At 43.8% G+C, this 19,608-nt stretch overlaps 1 protein-coding gene across 1 annotated transcript in view; it reads left to right on the top strand.

Moving 5' to 3' along the window:
* Positions 1-19,608, top strand: part of adam19a (ADAM metallopeptidase domain 19a) — a 100,439-nt gene that overhangs the window by 14,308 nt on the left and 66,523 nt on the right. The window contains exons 2-3 of the mRNA XM_085349753.1: positions 1,893-1,972; positions 16,121-16,197. Coding sequence (XP_085205879.1) covers positions 1,893-1,972; positions 16,121-16,197 — 157 coding nt within the window. The remainder of the gene's footprint in view (positions 1-1,892; positions 1,973-16,120; positions 16,198-19,608) is intronic.

The following is a 19,608-nucleotide window of genomic DNA, read 5'->3' as shown; positions in this document are numbered from 1 at the left end:
ATAAATATCGGATCAGTCCATCTCTAGTTTAAAATGTTGAAGTACTGACCTTATTTTGAGTTTGATTCCATAAAAAGTGACAAAAACATTAGTGTCCCGTTGTGCGTGGGAAGAAAACTTCTTTTTACAGCGAAAAAACCCCCCTAAACTTCCAAGCAAGAACCGAGTGCGCTACCACGTAATGGGAAACTCACAGAGAAACTCGCGGATTCTTAAACTGACCACTGCGGAAAACCTGCACCAGGGCAAACCTCCGCCTACGCCACTGCTGCTTTACAGGTGAAAAAAGAGCAACAGAACCGCTAGTCTTTGATGTTATTTATTTTCTGCTGTGTTTTACTTGCATGTATTTGAAAGAGTGAGTGTAAACACACACACACACAAAAAATATTTTATGTGCTGGAATGTGCAGAAAATAGGTTTAAATATTAAACAAATTTCTTCCAGTCAGAGAATGTTGCATATAATGAAATTTTTGCTTGATGCATAAAGTTAAAAGGTTAAAACTAATAAAACAAGTTTTAAAAAGAGACTTTTCATTTGATTACATTTTGTATGATGGATTATGTAGAAAAAGTAGAATTGGGCTGAAAGATCTATCGCTTTATCACCTACTCAGGTTGTAAATCGTGTTTTTAAAAAGTAACTAAGTAATTAATTACTTTTGAAAATAAGTAATCAGTAAAGTAACGGGATTACTTTTTTGGGGAAGTAATCAGTAATTAGTTACTGATTACTTTTTTCAAGTAACTTGACCAACACTGGTCCTGAGTCTGCTGGCTCAGTGTTTTGTGTTTCTTTATGCTTTTGTTTATTCTGAGTATGTATTCTGTTATGATTTGCCATTTGTTAGGTTTCTGTTCTGTGCCTGCCCTGGCCCCACTTCTGTGTTCTGTCTGTCTATGGTGTCACTCTGTCTGTTTAGTTCACTGCCTTGTCTGGTTCTCTGTGTCTGAGTTTCCTGTTTTATTCTGAAGGTCCCCGTCTCATGTGAGTGTGTTCTGTTTTCGAAGCTTTTCAACACAGTCCTCTCTGGTGACATCTGGTGGCCAAAAATATGAAGAGCAGCTTGAATCCACAAAATAAAACCAACTGCTTCATTAAGATTGCTCACTCTACAGAGTGGAATTCTGTCTGATATTGGGCCACCGTTGTGTTGCTTTAAACGTGTATTTTTTGGGATGACAAAAATGTTATTTATTTCTTTAATAAATAATTTTGACCAGTAAACTTTCCTTGTTTAAACATGCATCATGGTGTGGTCTTTCTTTGCTTGTGACGTCTTGATGTTGGTAAATACAATCATTGAAAAATACCACGTTACATATAATAATATACAACACATTATGGAGTATGCTTCTGCTGTGAGGTCCCGCCTCCATGTACTTATGCAGTTAATCGCTAGATGGTTATTTTTATAAATAATATTACATTAGGGAAATTTCCCTATAATTTTAATAAATTTCCCTTTTTTGACACACACCGGAGCGTCAGCTTCAAGCGGGCCATCACTATTATTTAGTTTTCCCAGTTTAGGTTTCTTTAGTCATTTGTCATTCCTCACTGCCTCTTCCATCACCCTATTACTTGTAAATAAACGTCACTTGCATTATCAGTTAACTGCCTGCATTTTGGGTCCTTTTCCCTCCAACACAACACGGCCTCGCCTCGACAGCCGTGACACTGTCACCTGACCTCAAACAATAAAACAGAATACTGAAGTTTGTCTTATTCAACTTTCCTAAATTAGAAAGGAATGATATCTTTTATGCAGTCTGACTGCTATTTTTTTTCTTAGAGATGTAGTGATGCTACACTGTCAGCAAGCTGACCCAGTCTATGTAAGAAATCCCACATTATATTAATCTCCCTAATTATTTTGTGTCTCCAAGGACTGCAGCAGGGAAGGACCGTGATGGTGGAATGGATTTCTCCAAGTCAAACGAAGAGGCATACAGAACCTGCCACAAAGGTCAGATATATATATATATATATATATATATATATATATATATATATATATATATATATATATTACCGTACACCCTGCCCTATATGAGACAACTGTTGTTGTCATTTGACACCATATTAATAAATTTGAAGGGAAAGGGAAAATATCTCATTAACCTTTCACTTACCTTTTATTTATTGTCACTAAGCTCCATGGCAGCTTAAAATGAGGCTAAAAAAGTGGTATAATAATTGGTCTGTTGTCCATGGCCAGTCATTTAACTGTTTATTATTAGGCCAGTTTATGTGGCTGGTAACTACTGTAGAATGAAAGTCCATGTCTTAGTCCAGCCTCATATTGCTAATTATAGATCAGTTTGTAGTTGTACTTGGTAAGTATGTCTGTTGCTGGACTCCGCCACAGGTGGGATCCAATGTATGAAGATGAAACAAAAAGTCCCAAAACATTATCTATACTTATGTCCAAATATATGTACATAATGACTGCACAATTGCTTGGTATCTGTACTTGTACCTGATTTTTGACTTTGAATATTTAAGCATGGCCATGGATGTTAGTGGCAGCAATGTTGTTGTTGTTTTGTTTTTTTTTAACCACCTCTGTCATTAAGGACATCTGTTATCATGATGGGATGCTTTCCTCTGTGGATTCTTTATTCACTTGAAAGCTTTTACTGCCTTCATCGCCAGCCGACACATTGTTTCAACCTCCACAACCTTTACTGTTTCAGATGGACACAAACATACTAAAAGATACACATTCAGGTGGGAGAATGAAGCCACTAAAGTTTTAAACTCATCTGCTCATCTTGTTTGCATGAAATTGGTAGTTTGGAAACGGTTTTCAGTGACTTGCTGTACTCAATCTCTGTTTGGCCTGATGGTACCTTGATGCCAACCAAGGAGGAAAAAATTATTGTAAAAAAATTGTTAATTTACAGTTTGTCCTACTCTTATTAGCGTCAGCTGTATTTAGTCCGCACCTCTTAGAAATAAATAGAATAGATCCGTCACTGTTACAAGAACAACAAAACACAGTATGGCATCTCTTCATTAGCTGCGTGTAGATTTTTACATTAAAAATCCTTTAAAATAAACAAACCAAAAAAAGTTATATATATATAAAATAAATAAAATATAAGAAGCAATGTCATCAGTGGTAGTACACATTGAGTAAGAGGTAGGAATGTTGCAAAACTGTAAACGCTGGCAGCAAAACGTGAACACAACTTCAACACAGCTGTCATCTTTACACACAGCAACTCACAATTGAAAACACGTTTCTAATGGTGTGTTCAACCCCTTTGAACGAAACTGCAAGAGTTAAAGATCTACAATATCAGTATGTGCAAGTGTAACCTACACATACTTTCAGCAGCGACTCTTTGAGTACAATTCTATGTCCATAGGCCTACTGTTTGTATTCTAGATTGTTACAGATGGTACTCTTGCAGTACTGTAGACTATACTGTAATGCACATATATCTGGAGTGCATATACTGTAAATACACTATTTCACAAGTCTCTTTCTGCATCACTTACACACACTTATTTTTATAGAGAGTGTATTACATAGAAAATCTATGGATTACATAGAAAAGCCCCATGAATATATTTTCCATAGATGAAGTAGGGTTCAATCTGGCAAAAAGGAGGTGGAGAGGCAGGAACATAACTGGTCAATGTCCCTGGCCAAATCCCTCACCAACGTACTGGCAATTGTACCCTTTGTGCATTTTACACACCGGCCTGGGGGCGCTGGAGTGCAACACAAGAAAAATAATAAAAAGAAGTAAATCACACAGCGACAGTTTTACAATGACTAGTCGTTTTATTAACTTGACAGGTAGCGAGCGTCAGGGCGGGCATGGCCAAAACAACAAACAAAACACACTGGAAATGAATCAGAACTAACTTACCTATAGTGAATCAACCCCAAAAGAAAATACAAACCTCTAACCCAGGGGTGCCCAATCCCGGTCCTCAAGAGCTACCGTCCTGCAGCTTTTAGATGCATCCTTGTTCCCACACACCTGAATCAAATGAATGGCTTGTTATGAGGCCTTTGCCAAACATGATGGCATGCTGAAGAGATCAAACCATTTGATTCAGCTGTGTTGGAGTAGGGATGCATCTAAAAGCTGCAGGATAGTAGCTCTCGAGGACCGGGATTGGGCACCCCTGCTCTAACCTGTCTCCCTACCCGAAACAGGAGAAAAAGGTTGTAAAAGAAACGGCTTCCCACCCCTACAGCTACCATGTCCAGATACGACTCTCTAAACTGTTTTTACTGCAGCCCAGCTCTGTCACACGCCACGAAGGGCCCCAAACTCACTGGAAACAGGAAGTAGTAGGAGGGGCTGGCGGCCCAGTCAGGTCCCAATTTGTAGCTGGCCTCATTCCCTCTTCCACCAATGGTCAGCCTCCACCTGGAAACTTACATAACAGACATCACAGAGTACAAACAATGCCCCCCGCATGGTGTGGCAAGTAACAGCACCACACGGCAACAATGACCTGGGTCATAACATGCAGCTATAGGTAACTGGGGTGGGAAGCATATTGCATTACAAGCATGTTGATTGTGATGTGGATGAGGTGCTCTGGCAGACTGAAAGAGAAGAGAGGATGCAGCAAAGTTGTTTTTTTTTTTGTTTTTTTTTTACTGTAACTCTATGCAGTAGGTTCCTCTGTTGTATATGCAGACCACGGTATGCAGTGATGGGAGTACAAATAACGAGTACAAGTAAGTTACAAGTAATGCCGTTACTTTTTTCACTAACGGGTAATCTAACTAATTACTATTCCTATCGTTACAACGCCGTTACAGTTACTAACAAGAAAATGCGGTCCATTACTAATTTTTAAACAAACAGACGGTTGAAGCTGTGTTCAACTTACCGCATCTTATATCGGTTGTACGGAAGTAGCTGACTACGTAAGTAATCTGGACTCTACAGCTTTAAGCAGCTGCGCACGCTCCCAAGGACGGTAATCATGATCACTGTCTAGCACAACACCTGGAGCTCAGGGGGCAAAACTGAGCTCCAGGTGTTGTGCTAGACAGTGCTGGCATGAGTGCTTCGGCTCGACATCAGTAGCATCAAAGAACTTATGCACACAGGGACTATTCGGCACATCATATGGACATCTACCAAAGAGCAGCTCGCTAACTGCCTGACAAAAGTGGGGATATCAGCACTTGGACTGCTAAGAGCCCTGAGAGAAGGGGAATGGCAGCTAGAAAGCTGAAAGGACTAATGACAAAAAATAAAAAATTAACACTCATAAAAATGTTTCTTTTAAACACTAGTTTGGAATGTTAAATTATGTTTATGTTATATTGTTCAAAAAGAAAAAAAAATAAATTGTTCTAATCTGTTTTCCTTTCCTTAAAAGAAAAAGGGAAGATGTTAAGATGTATCTGTCCCACTGCGCAAGTGTCCGGTGAAGGGGGGCATGGCTACACGCAGGCGGGAAGGGGAAGTAGGAGTTTTTGGAGTGTCAGTTTTTTCTTGTGTGAAGGAACGAAAGAAGGCAACCATTAAAGTTGGAGTTAACATACCAGTTGTGTGATTATTGGACTAACACGTTTACTGTCTAGGACAGCGCAGCGAGCACTCTCTGCTTATGAGTAAAAAAAAAACAAAACAGGGGAAGTTTTAGGAGTGACGGAGGGAGAGAGCAGAAAAAGAAGGAGAGCAAGTTTTGCGATGTGAGAGATTTGTGACGTTTAGCGTGTTTGAGTGTGTAGTTAATGTGTTGTCTTGTGTAGTTAGTGTGTAGTGTTGTGAATAGTTTTGTGTTGTGTGTCAGAACAATGAGGCGAATGCTGTCTCCAGGTAGAAACAGGAGTGATACACCTGCTGCTTTCAGACCTGCAGGTATCAGGCTGTGATGTCTCCTTTATAGTGGACAGAAATAAATTTTTTGGAGTGGCGCAAATAATTTGTGTGGCATCTTATTGAAGAACAGCTGATTGTTCTGTAAATAGTTTGAAATGGTTATTTAAAAAATCAAGGTAAAAGGTAAATGGATGCAAATAACTTTGTTGTTTGCAAAACTTGTGCATAGGATTTTAAAATTGACAATTTATATTTGCATTTTAAGTTATGAAATATGATTCATTAAACATGTTTGTGGTTGTTACAGTAAAAAATATAACCTTTTCCACTCTGATTTTATGTTTTTTGTCTGATTTTAGATCAATTGCGTTAATACAGTATATCAAAATGAAAACATGACTGTAAATTCAGACACGTGAGGTTGTGCTGAAAAGGATGATACCAAACAAGGCAAAGGAAATAGTTTTTAAAGGTGAAATGTGGAGGAAACATCAAAAGTAGTTAAAAATGGCCAATTATACCCTGGACCCCAGAGGGTTAAACGTTTTCTTCAAAGTAACGCAATAGTTACTTTTTAAGTAATTAATTACTTTTCAAGTAATTAATTACTTTTAGAATCTTGTAACTCAGTTACTAACTCAGTTACTTTTTTTGAAGAAGTAACTAGTAACTAGAATTAATTACTTTTCAAAGTAACTTGGCCAACACTGATGGTATGCGCAACTTTGTTTTGGTTGGGATGAACACTGTACATTGTTTTTGTGGGAGAATACAGTAAAAATATATTTGGTACCATGTATTTGTGAGTTTTGTATACAAACATTCTGTAATCTTTTACAATGCACTCATGTAGGCCTATGTACTGTCTGTAGTAAGTGTTACACTGAACATAAAAAGGCTTACAGTAAGTCAATATGATGACTTTATTTTGCAGGTGAATTGAAGGGTTTTGCCCATTGTGTGTGTGTTTTTTGATTTGTGTTGAATTCTGACAATATGTCAGGGTCCCTGTGCCTACCCGGTCGGCTCAGTACGGCTACATATGTTTTGTATTCCTTTTTTTATTTTTTTCCTGCTCTCTCCTTTCCCCTCTTTCCCTCCTCCCTCTGCCTGGGCGGAGCTCACCTGCGGGCTCCTGCCCTTGGCCCACGCACCTGTGGCTCATCACGAGTGATCCAGCTCCTTTATAAGACGGCAGCCCTGTGTTTCTCGTCGCTGGACCGTTGCCGACCCTCGTCAGTGTAACCCCAGCTCAATGACTTCAGAAGTGTTTCATAGCGATTTACCTAACTACCCATTTGTGTCTCTGTGTACAGATTCCCTGGACCTACCCCTGTGTTACCCGAGTGAGTGGAGTGTGAGGAGGAGTGGACGGAGAGTGTGCGAGTGTGAAGAGGAGTGGACGGAGAGTGTGCGTGTCTTTCCCGTTCGTGTGTGGACCCCCGGAGCCCGGCTTTCCCCTCACTTTTGTAAATAATCACCTGGTGCATCATAATAAAGACTCTTGTGCTTTCAAGACCTAGAGCCTGCGCGTGAGTCCGTTCAGTCCCGTTGTGACAGAACGGTCCAGCCACAATGGACTCAGCAGGCTCGGCGTCACCCGCCCCAGCCCCGGTCTCGTTGGATGAGCTGTTGCAGCGACACGAGCATATGTTGATGCGGCTCAGTGTAGACGTTGCCGCTTTGTCTCTGGCTCTCGCCCAGCGGACCCCGTTGACTGACTCTCCGCCCCCGCCAGCCTCTCCGGCAGACGAACCCATCCCGGGCGCGAGCGCGTCTCAGCCCGCAAGCGCGGCCCAAACTACACCTGTGGTCGTCGGGCATCAGCCTCCCTCTCCTGAACTGTTTCATGGTGAGTTGGATAAGTGTGCAGGATTTCTCACACAACTCACTTATTTTTTTCGTCAGCAAATTCACTGGTACCCTGGCGATGGAGATAAGATTTCCTTCTTTGTGCAACTGTTACGTGATCGCGCTCTACAGTGGGCCCAGGCAGTGCTACGATCCCACCCCGACATCTCCTACCCCGAGTTTTTGTCTAAGTTTAAGAGCGTTTTTGACAAAGGATCCGAGGCTGCCGCCGCCGCTCAACGCCTGTTAAATCTTAAACAAGGTAGACGCAGGATGTCGGATTATTCTGTCAATTTCTGGGTTTTGGCTGAGCAAACGGGGTGGGGGCAGGAGGCGCTAAAGAGTGCCTTGCTTAATAACATCTGTGATGAATTAAAAGGCGAACTAATAATGCATGACCTGCCTGCCTCTCTTGACTCTCTAATGACTCTGTGCATTAAGTTAGATGATCGCCTTCAGGCTCGCAGAGACCTCTGGGGGTGGGCCTTTCAGGAGCCACGGGCGCTCTTGGGCCCACCAGCGGGGGAATGGAGGGCTAAACCCAGTGCTGCCCACAGTGGCGAGCTAAGCGAGGAAGGCGAGCAGCCCATGCAGCTGGGTCGCTCACGGCTAACACCCGCGGAACGTCAGCAACGCATGGTCTCTGGTGAGTGCCTGTACTGCGGCCGTAAGGGCCACTTCATTGCCACCTGTCCATCTCGACCAAAAGGGGGCGCCCGCCCGTAGTTAAGGGAGTACTGGTGGGCGACCTGTCTAGTAAAAGCTCCCTTCTGCGCTTAATGTTACCGGCCAAGTTAACAGTTCACACAAAAACCCATTCTGTGATGGCGTTAATTGACTCTGGCGCGGAACAGAGCTTTATCGATTCAGCCCTCGCGGAAAAATTAGGGGTTGGGTCTGACCCTCTACCTCATCGTTTACATGTCACCGCCTTATCTGGGCAGCGGCTGCCTGATATAACCCATGTCTCAGAGCCCGTGTCACTCACACTCTCCGGCAACCACACCGAGGTTCTAAGCCTATTCGTGTTTAAAGCTCCTCAAACACCGCTTGTCTTAGGTCACCCCTGGTTGCGACAGCATAACCCTCATATCGACTGGAAATCTGAATGCGTGGTGGGCTGGGGAGTGGATTGTCACATGAATTGCCTCCGGGCTGCAACTCCGCCCTCCGCGTCTCCTCCAAATAACCTGTCTGAGCCTCCGGATCTCACCTCTGTTCCACCTGTGTATCACGACTTGGCTGAAGTTTTTCGTAAAGATCATGCACAATCGTTACCACCTCATCGGCCGTATGACTGCGCCATTGATCTTCTCCCAGGCGCCACACTCCCCACCTGTCGCCTTTATAGTCTCTCCCAACCTGAGAGAGCGTCTATGGAGAAATACATCACGGACTCACTGGCAGCAGGCATAATCCGGCCGTCCTCTTCCCCTGTGGCAGCCGGCTTCTTCTTTGTAGAAAAGAAGGACAAGTCTCTCCGGCCTTGCATTGATTACCGCGGCCTTAATAACATTACGGTTAAGAACAAATACCCCCTACCGCTCCTTTCCTCGGCTTTTGAACTTCTGCACGAGACAACGATCTTCAGTAAATTAGACCTCCGCAATGTCTACCATCTAGTTCGGATCAGGGAAGGCGACGAATGGAAAACAGCTTTTAACACCCATCTGGGGCATTTTGAGTACCTGGTGATGCCCTTTGGGCTGACTAACGCCCCAGCAGTTTTCCAGGCCCTCGTGAATGACGTCCTCCGGGACTTTATCAATCGGTGCGCATTTGTCTACTTGGATGATATCCTTATCTTCTCTAAAACAGTGGCGGAGCACGAGACACACGTCAGACAGATTCTGCAGCGTTTGCTGGAAAACAGACTGTTTGTGAAAAGCGAAAAGTGTGACTTTCACGTGGACTCCGTGGCCTTTCTCGGATACATAATAGAGCGGGGTGATCTGAAACCCGACCCGGCGAAGGTCCAAACAGTGCTTACCTGACCCGAACCCCCAAACCGTCGACAGCTCCAGCGCTTTTTAGGCTTTGCCAACTTCTACCGCCGCTTCATCCGAGATTTCAGTAAACTCGCTCTGCCTTTAACCAGACTCACTTCTCCTAAAGTGTCTTTTCAGTGGGACCAATCCGCGCAGGAGGCCTTCCTACGTCTCAAAGAACGGTTCGCTACAGCACCTATCCTCTGCCAACCCGACCTCCAGCAACAGTTCGTCGTTGAAGTGGACGCATCGGATTCCGGGGTCGGGGCGGTGTTGTCCCAACGGAGGGAGGGTAAGCTCCACCCATGTGCCTTTTTCTCTCACAGTCTCTCCCCAGCAGAGCGCAATTATGATGTTGGAGACCGGGAACTTCTGGCTATCAAGTTAGCACTGGAGGAATGGAGACATTGGCTAGAGGGAGCCACTCAACCATTCATCGTGTGGACAGACCACAGAAACCTTGAGTATCTCCGAGCCGCAAAGCGACTCAATCCCCGGCAAGCTAGGTGGGCTCTCTTTTTCACGAGATTCAACTTTTCAATTACGTACAGGCCCGGGAGCCGCAATGTGAAGCCAGACGCCCTCTCCCGACTGTATGACTCCTCTGAAGCGGAACCCGAGCCAGGTCCGATTCTTCCTGCCTCCTGCTCCATCGGCACGGTGACCTGGGAAATCGAATCTCAGATTAAAGAAGCTCAGAAAACAGAACCAGATCCCGGGACCGGGCCCCCAGGTCAGTTGTTTGTGCCCTCCTCTGTTCGTTCTCAGGTACTGCAATGGGCACACGCCGCCCGGTTCACCTGTCACCCGGGAGTACACCGCACCATACGATTCCTCCAGCGTTACTTCTGGTGGCCCACTTTGGCTCGGGATGCACGGGAATACGTCGCCGCCTGCACGACCTGCGCCCGTAATAAGTCGTCCAACCAACCTCCCTCCAGTTTGCTACAACCGCTGCCCACTCCGGGACGGCCTTGGTCCCACATAGCCTTGGATTTCGTCACCGGATTACCGGCTTCAAAAGGTAACACAGTCATTCTAACCGTTGTGGACAGGTTTTCTAAAGCTGTCCATTTCGTTGCCTTGCCCAAGCTGCCTACGGCCCTGGAAACCGCTCACCTCCTCACCACGCATGTATTCCGCCTCCATGGAATTCCGGAGGACATTGTGTCAGACCGTGGCCTGGCCCCCAGTTCACTTCACGGGTCTGGAGGGAGTTTTGCTCTGCCCTCGGCGCTAAGGTTAGTCTGTCCTCTGGCTTCCACCCTCAGACCAACGGGCAGGCTGAGCGGGCGAACCAAGAACTGGAGGCTGCTCTGCGGTGTGTGGTGTCCACAAATCAAACGACCTGGAGTGACCAGCTGCCATGGATTGAGTACGCCCACAATTGCCTGACTTCCTCAGCCACTGGAGTTTCACCTTTTGAGGCGTCATTAGGATTTCAGCCTCCGCTCTTTCCGGCCATTGAGGGTGACCTCTCTGTGCCATCCGTCCAACACCACCTGCGTAGATGTCGCCGGGTGTGGAGAGCCACCCGAGCTGCCCTCCTCCGGACGACGGCACGTAACAAACAGCTCGCAGACCGCCATCGGACACCGGCTCCTGAGTATGCGGTCGGACAAAAGGTATGGCTGTCCACCCGCTATGTGCCCCTCCGGGCGGAGTCCAAGAAACTGTCTCCTACTTTTATTGGGCCATTCGAAATCGGTGCGCTTGTGAACCCTGTGTCTGTTCGGTTGAACCTTCCGCGCAACATGCGTGTCCACGACGTTTTCCATGTCTCCCAGATTAAGCCCGTGCTCTCCAGTCCTTTGTGCCCTCCTTCCGGGCCCCCGCCTCCCGCCCGGATCGTTGATGGGCTGCCGGCGTATGGGGTCTCCCGCATTATGGACTCTCGGCGCCGGGGGCGGGGGGTCCAGTATTTGGTCGATTGGGAGGGCTACGGGCCGGAGGAGCGCTCCTGGGTGCCTCGCTCGGCTGTTTTGTGTCGGCGCCTGCTCCGTGACTTCCATCGCCGGCACCCTGGTAAGCCCGGTGGGTCGCTGGGTGGCTCCCGTTGAGGGGGGGGTACTGTCAGGGTCCCTGTGCCTACCCGGTCGGCTCAGTACGGCTACATATGTTTTGTATTCCTTTTTTTATTTTTTTCCTGCTCTCTCCTTTCCCCTCTTTCCCTCCTCCCTCTGCCTGGGCGGAGCTCACCTGCGGGCTCCTGCCCTTGGCCCACGCACCTGTGGCTCATCACGAGTGATCCAGCTCCTTTATAAGACGGCAGCCCTGTGTTTCTCGTCGCTGGACCGTTGCCGACCCTCGTCAGTGTAACCCCAGCTCAATGACTTCAGAAGTGTTTCATAGCGATTTACCTAACTACCCATTCGTGTCTCTGTGTACAGATTCCCTGGACCTACCCCTGTGTTACCCGAGTGAGTGGAGTGTGAGGAGGAGTGGACGGAGAGTGTGCGAGTGTGAAGAGGAGTGGACGGAGAGTGTGCGTGTCTTTCCCGTTCGTGTGTGGACCCCCGGAGCCCGGCTTTCCCCTCACTTTTGTAAATAATCACCTGGTGCATCATAATAAAGACTCTTGTGCTTTCAAGACCTAGAGCCTGCGCGTGAGTCCGTTCAGTCCCGTTGTGACACAATATGCTTTTGGAAAATGTGTGTAAACAATTAGGAAAAACTGTAATGCTCATGATTATGCAAAGGGGAAACCCAAGTGAACAATAAAATTATGCATGAAATTATAAGTCAGGCTCACGTAACCAGCATACTAACGAGTGGCCAATGCTAACATAGAAGATGTGGGTACAGGTGAGATCTATGTAAATGACATATTCCAAGACATAGCAGGTCTGTTGCATTTGAAGCAGTTTACTCCTCACATGTGGAGTGATAAAATTCCTAATGACACATTTCCAGTTAAATGTCCTCCACCGCATGTTTTTAGTAGCCACACAAAAGCCTACCAAACTCTTTCTCATCAGTCATACGTCCCTGGTGTGAACCCATCGTCATTGGAAATCCCCCTTATTAATGTTTGAGCATTAATATTTAAGTTGTTTAGCAAGAGAATATAGTGACACAGGGTCTAGTTTACTCCTGAGTGAGGTGTTCAGATTCCCCTCCCCGACTATAGTTGGAATTTTATCCATCCATCCATTCGCTTCCGCTTATCCTTTTCAGGGTCAGAGGGGGCGCTGGAGCCTATCCCAGCTGTCATAGAGTGAGAGGCGGGGTACCATCCTGGACAGGTCGCCAGCCTGTCGTGGGGCCAACACACAGAGGCTGACAACCATTTGAGCTCGCATTTACTCCCACATTCACACCTGTGGGCAATTTGGATTAATCAATTAACTTATCTAAGTATATTTAGGGCTTTGGAGCGTGATGTCACGGGGGTGGGCGTGGAAAGGATTTTGGCCTGATGTGCCATTTTCCGGGTCCAAAGTGCAAGCGAAAAAAGAGCGAAGGCACACACAACAGCCATGGTTCGTATTTGCTGTATTGGCTGCACAGTTCGATCGCACGACCGGCAAGAGAATAAGCTTGAAAATGGTTTATCTTTTCACTCTTTCCCAACCTGGAAGCAACATGAGGCAGCTCGTGTATCGATGTTACCAAACGAAGGCGTTTGGTAACATTTTCATTCCGGTAAGTTCTAACTATGTTCATATCACTCTTTATAGCCTATTAGTTTTATTTTCAATGCACTCTGAGGTCACAGCAAATTAGAACAAACATCCTAATGAGTGATTTTGCAGAACTACCCTCTATTTATAGAGTTGCTAATTATTTGGCATTATTGCAGCAAACCAGCCTATGACAAGGATGACATTGTGACTGGGTTCCAGCGCTACACAAGGGACCTGCTTCAAACATACCACCATGCCAATCAGATTACTTCTTCATGTGAGGGTGAAGAGGTGACCCTCCTGGATAAGATGGTGAAGGTTTGCTGCGTTTGGTGAACAGTGTGGTAGTAAAACCAGGGGAAAATGAAACTTGCTCCTGTTAAATATTCTTAAGTCTTTTGCTGTATAAATAGTGGTATTTTTTCAAAAGATACAGTAAATAAAGTGCTGGTAGTGGGTGACATCATGTAAACACTGTCATGATTTTGTGTAAACATTTTGTCATTTGTAAACTATAAATGACATGGATTCTACACTGTTACTGATGTGATGTTCTATAAAGTGGTTTTAATTTTTTTTTAAAAAGAGGCAAAAATTAGTTTGTTTCTTTATTCCACTTTTGAACAGTGGTACTCAGTCGGGACATATTTGGTAAATGCAAATTATTTACACGGCAGTGCACTTCAGGCATAAATCTAGACCCCTAGATAAAACATTATTGGTCATTCCCACGACCCACAGCTTTACCGTGTTCCAGCAAAGTATCCAGTAGCAGTGACAACTCCTCCACAGTAGCAGGTGGGATTTTTCTGTTTTGAGGACGGCTCCTTTTACCTTTCAATATGGATGGTCTGTTTATGTTTTGATCAAGAGCCTTTTTTGGGCAGCTGAAGAGGAGAAGTATTATGGCCAACCTCTGGTCATATTACCCAGCAAAACCCAGTATGCATGTTCATCTGTAACAGTCCTTGTGCCACGGATCCGCACTGTTGCTTCTACATTAAACAGAAGAACAGTGACGTGGGTGCAGGTCTCCGCGACTCCGGCCATACAGCTGCAGTGGGCGGCTTCAACCTTCCCTGTGGTGCTCACAGTGACCCATGACTGCAATGCTGGTTCATTCAGTCTTTGAAAGTTGTCATGTATTTAATATATATTCTTAATGCTTATTTTCTGGTTATATTGTTTTATGTATAGGCCTTTATAAACCAGGCCCAGAGGTGACAAAGAACTAGGTCGCAGGCTGACAGGAAACTGCATGCTTTTGCAGAGCATATGAGGTGCAGACAGAAAGTGAAACTAAGCAGAGTGTTTGATTGAAACTTAAAGTGTGCGTGACGTCTAGAGAAAGTATATAACAATCAAGCTGGCTGCTGCTGCTTTAGACTTGAGCTGGTGTCTCTGTGTGCTCAGTCTCCTTTTCCGGAAATGTAAAATAAAGATCATTTTTTGAGTTAGACCACTTTGAGCCATGAGTTTTTCTTCGCCGCCAAAAGTGGGAGTGCAGGACCTGAAACACACGCAAAGTTCATTTAAAGACAAGAACTATGAGCCAAGGCCGACACAAATGTGTTTTATCTACTTTATCATAACTGTAACAAAGTGTTTAGAAAGTTAGCACATACATGTAATTTTTCATTTCTTTATGTGTCCATCTATAGAACGCTGCATGTTATAGTGTAAATATGCCTGTTATCTCTCAGAAACCTGCCTGCAGAAAATGAACCTAAAGTATGTAATGCAAGGATGTAATCACTTTCAAGATGGAGAAAGCATAAAGTGACAATTATGAATCACTTAATATGATAAGGAGATTCTGCAGGTCATTAATCAATGTATAAAACTAAAATAAAATGTATTTTTGTGACACAGGATACAAACATGGAAGCAAGATGTATAATTAGAATTATTTATAATAAATATGAATAAATCATTGCCATTTCTTTAACCATAAAGAAAAATTAAATCCTCCAGGACAATGTTACATCAATGCACAGAACTCACTATGTTTTCCATCTAACAGAGCCTCCACATGTTCTCACTGTAATTTCCCCCTCATGAGTGAATTTATGCTGCACTAATTTGAATGTTCAGGGGAAAATCAAATGCATTTCACTCGCAGTACTCAAGCTGACTTACCTTTGTTTGAATGACGACTTGTACACGCTGACTCCACAGACAAGGTACGAAATATGTCAGGCTATGCCAATAGCGGTTGGTCTTCAGGGTTTCTACTCCATGGCCGTATTTCATACTGGTCCACATTTTCTGCAAGTACTGCCGCTTCACCTCTGGACGCAATTGGTCTCTATATAGTTGATTCTCTTTTGAGCTGCTTTTAAGTATCTTGTATTCGTCGTTCCAACACAGTGTGTTTGTTTTGATTGTGGACCCGGAAAATGGCGCCGCGCTCCCACAATGCATTGCGGTGTCAACTCCAAAGGCCTATAGTTCCAAGAAGATGGAGAAAATGCCAGGTCAGCTGAGGAGATATATGGTCTCCTCAGCTGAACTGGAAAAAATGTTCATGCATTTGTGTCATCGCGTTTAGATTATTGTAATGCCCTGTTTACCAGCTTGGACAAATCATCTCTCTCGCCTCCAAGCCATACAAAATGCTTGGAGGCAAGGCTACTAACATGTTCTAGCAATCAGAGATGTTTTTTCATTCATATAGCACTATTGTAATCATACTGACCACTATAAACTTCAGGCACTTTATCTACCTCTAATTCATAGTAGATTTAAAATCACAAGTTAACCCAATAGGCATGGCTTTGAATAGTGAAAAGAAGCCAAAGCACCTGGAGCTAACCCAGTTTTCATCATGACCTTACAGGAGGAATATCCAGTCAGAGGAAAGATCTTGCTCTCGTCCAGTGACCTCCAGCTGGTGCTACAAGTGGAACATAATCAGTAAGTTCTCATGTCAGCCTAATCTCTCATATATCCTTCTGTGCCTCTGATGTTATTGGTACACAGTGCTATCTGGTTGACTGCTGTCCATTTGTTGTCTAGCTGTTTTATTTATTTATTTTTTTGCTTGCCTTTGGTTTATTATCTGAATAATTAGACGGCTAAGATTTAATGGGCCTGTTAGTGGTCTTTTGCTCTGATGACTCTAGATCTTGGTAAACACAAATGAATTCTACTCCAGAGGTCCAGCAATATCAGCTGTCACCAGTGCCTCTAGTTACCTTTACTTCTGGTTGCTCAGGTGTCTTTGACTTAGCCAGAAAGAAGTCAACCTGGAGCCAGCTAGGGTTACCTTTTCTGTGCTCAACACACACTGCCTCACCAGCACTCATTTTTCCTTGTGACTTGCCGTCACTCCATCACACCCTCTGTCAGTCTGGTGCTGATGCACACTAAAATCAAATCAAATCAATTTATTTATATAGCACTTTTCACAGGATAAAAACCACAAAGTGCTTCACAGTAATATAAAACAGAAATACATAAAATACATTAATAATAAAACACACAGCACAAATCTAATTAAAAGTAGTCTTAATACCAAATAATAACTAGAAAAGGTTGCATTTCCTGTGAAAATGCAGTGTGAATGCTGTGTATAAATATTTTTATTTATCAAAAGTACTACAAAATAGCAGAAATACTATTATTTAGCAGAAATACTATAACATAGCAGAAGTACTATGATTTGTCACAAATACTACCATTTAGCACAAATACTATAATTTAAAACAAATACAGTGGAACCCCGACTTAAAAAATTAATTTGTTCCAGAGGGTCTTTTGTAAGTCAAAATTTTCGTAAGTCGAAGCACCTTTTTCCATCGCCTTTTGAGTGAGATGATGCTGGCTGAAGATGAGGTTCTTGGTGGAGGAGGAGTGGCAGTTTTCTATTTTATCTATTTCGTAACGTGGACATTTTGCCATACCACGGGCAGAAATTTCCTACCCTCAAACAAATGTAAGTCATGGCCAAACGGTAATAGGTAAGAAAAAAATTGTTGACTCATGAGCGTCAGGAGTGTCTGAAGATATATTGACACAAGCCTCATGTCTTAACTTCGTTTCGTTAAGGAGACATGACAATTAGAAAATGTGTCTCATTGGAGAATTCCAGCGCTGATTTTGAACAAAGTGTCCATTGAGTTTCTATGGAGAGTTTTCAGACTTTGTGCTGCTCTGAGGAGATTTTCCAAAAATCTCTAACTCCCACAACAATGATAGTGACATTTTCTGAAAGCCATAGAAAATACCTATGTTTTGATGTGAAATTGGTGAGGGTACAGAAAAAAAACATGGCTCAGCCCAGCAAGCAAAGCTGGTGATCACACTGATAATGTTGTCCCATTCAGTAAAATGGGCCAAAAATGACATAAAAAGCTTAATATCTGAAAAAGTATAAAAGTTATGTGCACCAAAAGATATAGCACGCTTCACCTCTTTTTAGCACAATTTTCAGCCTCTTCTGCTCTTTTCAGCACAATTTTCAGGTTCTGTCTGTCTACTCTGTCTTTGCTGCACAGCTGCCTCTTCTCTCATTCTCTCCCTCTCTCTCGCCTGTTGCTACTAAAATCATGAAACTAATCAGTGATCAGCTGATCGGCTTTTCTCTCTTGTTTGTTTATCGCCCACTTTGCGCCAGAAAGAGGAAACCAGCGGATGTCGCGCTAAACAACAGCAGCACGTTTAAGCTTGATCAGCTGTTGTTAGAATTTATTTGATATTCATTTCTAGTATCAGCTGATGTTTGCTGGAGCCACAGCTGTAAAAGCTGTTGAACATTATGTCAGTTTGGATATCCTAGTGAGAGGGAAACGTGAAGATGAAACCAGGAGATGTCCTTACTGAATAATCAGAGCTGAACAGGTGATGGAGAAACAGGTTTACCTTTTAGGTGACATAAATGAGTTGAAGGGAAGTTATGAACTGTTTCTGAGAGACAAATAACACCAGGATCCTTTTTTAGGTAGCTGACAGCTGGTAACTGTGCAGGGGCGGGTCTAGCAAAATCTTTGCCAGGGGCCAGGTAGGGCATTTACAGGACAAGGGGGGCGCAAAGAAATAATTTTCTTTCTTATTCTCATTTAAAATATCTAGCTTTTATTAAATGATTATGTGGATCGGATCTTTCAACCAAAGTTTTTATAATAATGTACGAAATTGACTGTAGATCATTGTCAGTCAATCAGAACGCTGTGTAAAAATAACAAAAAACAAAAAGGTGCATGCAAAACATTTCTTTACTCCCAAGAAAATCAATCTGCTACACTGTTTACTTTAAACCACTCCAAATTTAAATGGTAAATTCTAAATTGTGCCTTGTCTTTATCCCCTGAGACTTAAGCATATATTTATTTTCTTACTTCTTTTATTTCTATTTATTAGTTTTTTGGCTGTGATGTACCTGCAGCCTCGTCCTCTCGTCTCTCTGTATGCTGCGCTGCATATAGGAGAGATCAAAATACAGTTTACTATGATTAGCGCCTTGACCTGAATTTTAAAAATATTTGGCAAAAAGCACTATGCTGCTAAAAAAGGAAAAATAAATATTTGCAAAATATCTGGATAAATATTTATTTTACGTGTTTGATGTGTGTGGCGGGGCGTGGTCTGCAGTGCTGCTGCAGGGGAGGCGGACCCACCTGAGCGGCATCTGCAATCACGCCTCTCCGGCTTAGAGACTCTCAGCTGTTGTGTTGGTGTGTCGGGCTGTGTGGGTCAATAAAGAAATGCTACAAAGCGTGTTCATGCAAACATCGCCATGTCTGCCGTGGTACAATGGGACTTCTGCTCCTGAACCTGTGCGCACAGCATCTGCAAATCGGGGCTGTACGAAGTCACTTCATCTTTACGCAAGACTGTAAGCTGTCATCTGTGAGGAGCGAGCGGTGTTTGTTTTTACCGTAGTTCATGGTGGAGAATAGCTGCTCTGCTGCGTTTTGCTCCCTGTAGCCGTATGAATGGCAAACTGCACTCATTGGCAGCGGCATAGGCACACTTAAAATTTCTTCTGAAATTTTCGCTCTCTAGTTTTTTGTCACATTTCCAACCCACTTCCTTTATCCAGTCTTGTGACCGGCAAAAGTGACCCAAAATGGGCACTCTAGGTGTAGTTACTGTTTGTTTGTGTATTTTTAAGTCGTTTTAAACCTTGTGATCAACAAAAAGTAAGAGTAAAACAAGAACTGACTGCATTGCAGTCAGGGCAGGAGCTTCGCTCATGCGCGATTTATTTGCAGTTTGGACCTATAGGTGTGAGCATCTCCTGCTCTGACAGCAGCTCGGGTGGACTTCTGCGTGAGGACTATCTGCCACCTGTGAGCCCAACTGACAGTAAGAGCGATACTTGCT

Source organism: Diplotaxodon limnothrissa, linkage group LG3 (assembly GCF_057381915.1).
Source record: "Diplotaxodon limnothrissa isolate DT_005_m linkage group LG3, D_limnothrissa_male_GT1.1, whole genome shotgun sequence".
NCBI classification, from domain to species: Eukaryota; Metazoa; Chordata; class Actinopteri; order Cichliformes; family Cichlidae; genus Diplotaxodon; species Diplotaxodon limnothrissa.
The sequence above is the reverse complement of the archived record's forward strand: the minus strand, read 5'-3'. Positions and strand labels throughout refer to the sequence as shown.